General features: G+C 46.1%; 1 protein-coding gene across 1 annotated transcript; it reads right to left on the minus strand.

Annotated features, from left to right (window-relative positions):
- Window positions 1-402: 402 nt before the first annotated feature.
- On the minus strand, window positions 403-6,881 carry SRP9 (signal recognition particle 9). Its single transcript, XM_066611669.1, has 3 exons — window positions 6,704-6,881; window positions 2,936-3,004; window positions 403-1,910 (listed from the first exon to the last, which is right to left on the minus strand). The coding sequence occupies exons 1-3, from the start codon at window positions 6,773-6,775 to the stop codon at window positions 1,791-1,793; spliced, it is 261 nt and encodes an 86-aa protein (XP_066467766.1). The 5' UTR covers window positions 6,776-6,881; the 3' UTR covers window positions 403-1,790.
- Window positions 6,882-7,375: the final 494 nt, after the last annotated feature.

Consider the following 7,375-nt stretch of genomic DNA (forward strand, 5'->3'; position numbering starts at 1 on the left):
TGCACAAAGATTGTTTATGTTTCTCCCAGTGAACATGCCAGTACTAGCAAGCAATGCATTCTCACACATTGATTTTGCGCAAGCCACAAGAAACAATAGAAATTATCTGCATGCAGTAAATGAATACTGGCAACACTCACATTCTTTGGCAGGTGAGACAGCTTGCCTGTGACATGGCCATACAGCACAATTCCAATTTAAGCAGACTGAACCCCTTTTTAGCACACCAACTGTGAAAGGTTAAATTTTTGCCCAGCCCACAGGTGTACACATTTGGTCCCTGCTGCATATATGCAATGTTGGACAGAAATGGTTTAACAAGGTTTGAAATCCATCTCTATGAGGTGAAGCAACAGTGTTTCTATAACTATAATATAAAGACATATAAAGAGATAAGACAGCTGGACTGGTAAGCCTTTTATTGTGCTGATTTCATATTGGCACACAGAAACATGAGGCTGAAATACAGATACTAGTATGTGTCACAGCCTGAACTTGTTGCTCATTTGAAGTTAACATGCAAGGATTGCTGTCTTGGCGAACAGTACAGCTAACTGGTATTCAGTAAAAAGTACCAAGTAAACATTTTATTTAACGTTGTAGTATATTCCTTTAATTAGAGAGCCTTCCACCTATCTGGACTGTGATGTTGGATAAGACAGAATCAATCACTGTGGGATAATCCAGAGTATTACACTTGTGGAAGCCATGCTGCTGGAAGCCACCATCTTGACCCCTCTCAAGCCTCCCTGTTGAAGTAGGCAATCTTGGGGATTTGGGAAAAGGTATGCCTAGAAGGTGGAGAGAAAGAAGCAGCAACTTTTCAGGAATTCTACAGCAACAAGAAGAGCGAGTGAGGAAGATGGCTTCCAGCAGCACTATGGTGCAAAGTGTTGCATTCAATTCATGTAGCATTAAATTTAATTAGGTAATGATGAAGAAATATTCAAAAATTTAAAAAAGGAAATATAATCTATGACACAATAAGTAGCCCAACTTCAATCATGGCTCTCACTGGATGTCTTAGCTGCATCCAGTAACTTGGGAGCAATCAGGACAAGACATACCACATGCAACTTATTTCTGTGTCTCTGCCAAGAGTGAAAGTTGGGTACCAAATTTATTTTCTTTAAAGCCCTGAAGAAGAGTTTATTTCTTATCAGTTTCACATGAACAACTCCACAGATTACTAATAACTTTAGGGCCAACACTAGTTTTGAAACCAGCAGATCGGATGCAGAAAGTTATCCTTCACAGGCTTTGTTGTATATTTTGGCAAATTTAATCCATTCTGGATTAAATGGTATTGCTCACTCAGTATATCCATATATAGAGAAATGTTTGAACATCCAGTTTTACATGCTGAACCAATAATCCTTACTTTAAGAAACATAGCAATATAAAAGTCAAGAACAATCAGAACTCCATATAACCTCTTACAACCCCTCAAAGGAATACAAACGTTTCCTCATTCTACATTTTGAGACAGTGTGTTCAAAATTTACAAAGAAAGTGTGAAGATTGGCCTATAATTCATTAACCTTCAGTATTTTCTGTAGAGGACATCATCTTGCTCAAACTAAAAAAAATAAAAATAGAAGCTTTCAAATGAAAGCATAGAGTCTCCTAGTCGCTCTGAAGTGGAGCCTAAAAATCCTTACAAAACCCACTTTAGAGTAAAAATCCACTCGATGCCATCATGGTTCTTCTGTCCCAAAGTCTGCCAAAATCAAAGTGATATTTTCTTCCTGTGAAATATAATGGGAGCCTTCATTTTTTTCCCCAGTCACTCAGTTTGTTTCCATAGCAACACTGCGGGATTCTTTGGTTACCATGAGTCGCATTAGCTGACTGTGGAATTTCTCAATCTTCTTAACATCTTGAGCCTGGTCTGTCCTATACAGTAGGCACTGAAAGAGAGAGGCATACTTATCAGGAGTTTCTATCTATCTGCCCCCAGTTTAATATTAGATTACATTTTATTCCATTTTGCCATACAGAAGCATTTAACCCCCATTTCTATTGTTTTTTCTCCACTGCACAGAATACAGACACAGAAACTAATTATGAGCCATGTTAGCCAACAGAATCACCTCAAGAGGGATCGCTTGACATAGCAGGGTCCTTCTTATGTTGTAAAACGAATCAAGCCTAGTCAACCTATGAATTAGGACAGCAGTTCCCAAAGTGTCGATCCAGGACCCACCAGTGAGTTGTAACCCAATTTTTGGTGGTTCACAAAACTGACAGGCAGATTAGGCTATGTGCATTAAGGGTTAAACAAGCTGCTACTGGTGGAAGCACTGCTGCCCAATCACCATTACAGCCACACCCCTTGGCACGTATAAATCAGGCAGCAGCCTCTACGGCAGCCATTTTCAACCACTGTGCCATGGTACATTGGTGTTCTGCGAGTGGTCTACAGGTGTGCCACAAGAATTTAGGGGAAGGTCATCTATTAGTAGGGCCAATGGGGAATGTGAGCCCTCATTGACAATTTTAGTGTCTTTTCAGTGTGCCATGAGATAATATTAAAAATCACTGCTCTAGGATCTCTAAAACATTTGGGAACTACTGAACAAGAACACCTCAACATTCTCAAGGGTGAAAGAACAGTAGTTTCTGTGTACTGCAATTCTGTAGCCTCTACAAGTAGCAAAAAGAAGTTGGAGAAGAGATTTTGACTAGACAAGACAAAGGGATAGGCTGTCTACATTCCTCTTACTTTGCATGATCAGTGGCATGCTTTTGTTCTATTCTGCATTGTACTGTTTTCCAACTATAATTCCACCATTGAGAACACTCTGATTATTCAGAGGGAAAGGTGGGATACAAACTACTTCCATCAATAAGTAAATGGTCAGTATTTTTTAGAACAATAGATAACTCTTTGGAACATTAAATGCAAAAGCCATTCCACCAACAGTTTACTTACAACTACATCATCTGTTACTTTGATACTCAGATTTCCATCACTGTGCCGGTATTTGAGTTGCACACGCACCTGAGAAGACAAAAAATATTTTTATTTGAAAATTTATATCCCACCTTTCCCATGCCAAAGCAAATGCCCAAGGCAGCTTACAAAGCTCCATAATAAACATACAGTGTATCACAAAGCATTAACTAATTTTAACACTAAACACTAAACTATAACCCCTGCTTAAAGTTAACCCCTGCTAACTGGGTAAGAGGCACTTTTTCAAGTGGGTGCTCCTCTTTTTAGCAGGGGGAGAGTAACTGGCCCACCTCACCCCAGCAGTGTCTTTTCTAGTGGCTGTCTACTGGTATTCTTTTGCATCTTATTAGATTGTGAGCCCTTTTGGGACAGGGAGCTATTAGTTATTTGATTTTTCTCTGTAAACCACTTTGTGAACTTTTAGCTGAAAAGCAGTATATAAATGCTGTTAATAATAATAATAATAATAATAATAATAATAAAGCAAAAACCCAACACACATCGTGGAGCCATGAGGGAAACCATGAGCCATGCTTGGGATCATTAGGAAAGGTATTAAGAACAAAACTACTAATATTATAATGCCATTGTACAAATCTATGGTAAGGCCACACCTGGAGTATTGTGTCCAGTTCTAGTCGCCGCATCTCAAAAAGGACATAGCTGAAATGGAAAAGGTGCAAAAGAGAGCGACTAAGATGATTAGTCTGGGCACCTTCCTGATTAGGCTGGGGCACGTTCCTTATGAGGAAAGGCTATGGCGTTTGGGCCTCTTCAGCCTAGAAAAGAGATGCCTGAGGGGGGACATGATTGAGACATACAAAATTATGCAGGGGATGGACAGAGTGGATAGGGAGTGGATCTTTACACTCTCACATCATACCAGAACCAAGGGACATCCACTAAAATTGAGTGTTGGGAGAGTTAGAACAGAAAAAAGAAAATATTTATTTACTCAGCGTGTGGTTGGTCTGTGGAACTCCTTGCCACAGGATGTGGTGATGGCGTCTGGCCTGGATGCCTTTAAAAGGGGATTGGACAAGTTTCTGGAGGAAAAATCCATTACGGGGTACAAGCCATGATGTGTATGCGCAACCTCCTGATTTTAGAAATGGGCTATGTCAGAATGCCAGATGCAAGGAAGGGCATCAGGATGAGGTCTCTTGTTATCTGGTGTGCTCCCTGGGGCATTTGGTGGGCCCTGTGAGATACAGGAAGCTGATGGGCCTATGGCCTGATCCAGTGGGGCTGTTCTTAAGAAACAAAATACTTCAGGGAAGCAGCCAAGCACAAACATCCACCCAACCACCAAATTCCAAACAAAACAGTTTTGAGCCTTCTCCAAAAAGCATGAGGGAGCAATTCTTAATTTCCCTGGAAGGGAATTCCCTAACTGTGGTGCCACTACAGAGAAGTTGTCCCTGAGCCACCATCCCTCTCACTTGGGATAGAGGTGATACTTGAAGGAGAGTTCTCTCAGATGACCTAAGAGTGCAGGCTGGAATGTATGGGAGAAGGTGGTCACTCAAATAGCCTGGATCCAAGTTGTGAAGGGCCCTAAAGGTCAGTATCAGTGTCTTGAATTGGGACCTGAAACAAATGGGCAGCCAGTGTATCACAAAGCATTAACTAATTTTAATATGAAGCAGTGATCCAGCAGAGTCAAAGCATCTGGCTCCTGTAACCACTGGGCTGCCATGTTCTGCACTAATTGCGGCTTCCAAACCACCCTCAAGAATAGCCTTATGTACAGCGCATTTCAGTCGTCTAGTCTTAAAGGTGACTAAGTGAGCAACATCTAATGGTTATTTTCACAGAGGAGCTTTAAAGGATAATGCTTAATTCCTTTATCTAGCCTCAAAAAATACCATAGATACTCACCTATAAGGCAAAAAATTTCTTCCCAGAAAAGTAGTGAGAATCATTGCCCCACCTTATCTCCAGGGCAGGCAAGCAGCGAGGGGGGGGGGAGGCGAGTGAGCCAGCCAATCACTATTGTGGGTGGGTGGGAGGGAGGGAGCAAGTGATCTTCTGCTGAGAGGAAGCTGTGCAGGCTGGGGTGCTGCTGAGCGTTTGCAGCTGCCTGCAGGTGGGGTGCAGGTGTGCTCCACATGCTCCTTCAGGCTGTTGCCCAGCTGCAGAAGCTCCAAGCACAGGGCAGGGCAATTGCCACCGCAGCCATCAGCAGCCCCCCTCGCTCAGCACTAGTGCCCACAGAGGCATCTCCGGAGCAGCACCCAAGACAGAGCAGGAGACAATGAGCTGTGTGTGGGAGGGGGCGTCTGAGTGAGGGAGAAGCAGTCATTTGAAACAGCTGAGTCCATCTCCTCTTTCCTTCTTGTTCCCCCTTCCCCCCTTCCTACTGTATTTAAACTTCAAGCACTCCATTGGCAAGCACAACTTGCAATCCCCTTCCCATCTCCCCACAGATGAAGTTGGACAGGGTGGGGAAGGGGGGAGAGTGATCTTCTTAAAGAGAGAGAGAGGGAGCCTGTAGAAGGCTGTACCTTTGTTTCTCAAGCCACTGAAAGGGTTAAGTCCAACTCCCCTTTCCTTCTTGTTTTTGCCCCCTCCCCCTTATTGAATCCAAACTTTAAACTCTCTGTTGCAAAGCTGAGGCTTGCTAGCCCCTCTCCCCATAATCATTCACCACTGATGAAGCTGTACTGGGGGGGGGGGAGAAGAAGAGTTAACTTCTATAAGAGGAAAAGTTTGTGTGTGAGAGAAAGAGCACTTAAAACACTTAAGGCTACAATCCTAGCCTCACTTTCATGGGAGTAAGCCCCACTGACTATTAAGGGACTTGCTTCTGAGTAGGCATGCCTAGGATTGGGCTCCCAGTCTATTCCCTCCTCTTGCTTTCCTCTCCACCTCTCCCCTTACTGTATACAGTCATACTTCAGTATGTTTCTCAAACTGTGGGTCGGGACCCACTAAGAGGGTTGCGAGCTAATTTCAGGTGGGTCCCCGTTCATGTCAATATTTTGCTTTTAATATATCAGACTTGATGCTACCATGGTATGTGACTACATCAGGCAAAATGTTACAGCTCTGTACTTTTGACAGGCTACTGTGGGTATATACTTTTAACAATGATGGTAAACGGGACTTACTCCTGGGTGGGATTGCAGCCCAGGATTGTGAAAAATGTTCCTGCTTGATGATGTCACTTCTGGTGGGTCCTGACAGATTTCATTCTAAGAAGTGGGTCCTGGGGCTACAAGTGTGAGCGCACTTACGTGCAGCTTTTAACACTATGTAGCATAAGTCGGGAGGGCTCCTCCTAAAAGTCACTGGTTCAGGCACCATAACCTGCAGAAAGAATCTTTCCGAGCTACTCCAGCTCAGCCATTTGGAGACCTGGGACGAGGCAAGAGAGAGGCGCAGACACCTCAGAGCCAAGGACGCCACCCAGACCAGCAAGAGTGCAGAGCTGAAGCAGACATGGACTTTCCCCGAGTCCTATGGGGGCGGCTTCCCCCTCCCTATAGAAAGGGGCGAACACCCCTTATCCTTGGGAGGAAGGGTACAGAAGCGCCTCTGTCAGGCCCAAACTCCGCTTGGGGGAAGCGGTGGGTGAACAGCCCCTCACCACGGCGAGGCCGAGCAGAGCAAGAGGAGCTGCGCAGGCAGCCCGGCAGCGCCTGTGGCCGTTATACCCCCCCCCCACGCCTCCCTTGGGGCCCCTGGCAGCAAGTCCCTCCCCGCCCACCGGCGTCCCCGCCCAGGCCGCCCGCGGGTCACCTTCATCGGGTCGGCGACATAAAGCTTCTCGGCGGCGCGGGTGAACTCCTCCCAGGCCTGGTAGTGTGGCATGGCTACCTGCCTCGCGTCGCCCGGGAGCGGACACCTCAGCGCTGAGCTTCGGGAGCGGCAAGATGGCGGCCGGAGGCCGACCGAACCCCAGCAACGAGTCACGCCATTGGCCGCTGCTGACCCCCCCCGCCAATAGCGAGGCGGCTTGTTCGGCAGTCGCTCCCTCCCGCTTCCTCCTCCTCTTCCGCGCCTGAGAGGAAACGCCGCGACCATCGAGACGGGGAGGACACGAACGGCTCCTGGGGGCTCTTTGGCCGGACCGCTGCACTCAATAGCAACTCAGCATGGGCCGCGGGGGGGGGGGCAGGACCTGTCGCGCATGCGCGGCCAAGATCGCCGACGAAACCAACGGCCCTGGTCTTGGTGGCAGGGCGCGCGTTGGTCAGGATTCCGTCCAATCAGAAAGCGCCACGAGGGCGAGGCTGTTGGAGTTCCATTTTGTGCTTCAGTGGCTGCTTTTTATACCCCGCTTCTCCTCTGCTGCACAGGGGTCCAGGCGGCCCACAAGGCCAGACCAGAGACACAGCCACCCACACACACTCAGACACAGGACCCTTTGGTGGCATAAAAATAAAAAATTTGTATTCTTTAATAAAATTA

The sequence above is a fragment of the Tiliqua scincoides genome, chromosome 1 (genome assembly GCF_035046505.1).
Source record: "Tiliqua scincoides isolate rTilSci1 chromosome 1, rTilSci1.hap2, whole genome shotgun sequence".
Taxonomy (NCBI): Eukaryota; Metazoa; Chordata; class Lepidosauria; order Squamata; family Scincidae; genus Tiliqua; species Tiliqua scincoides.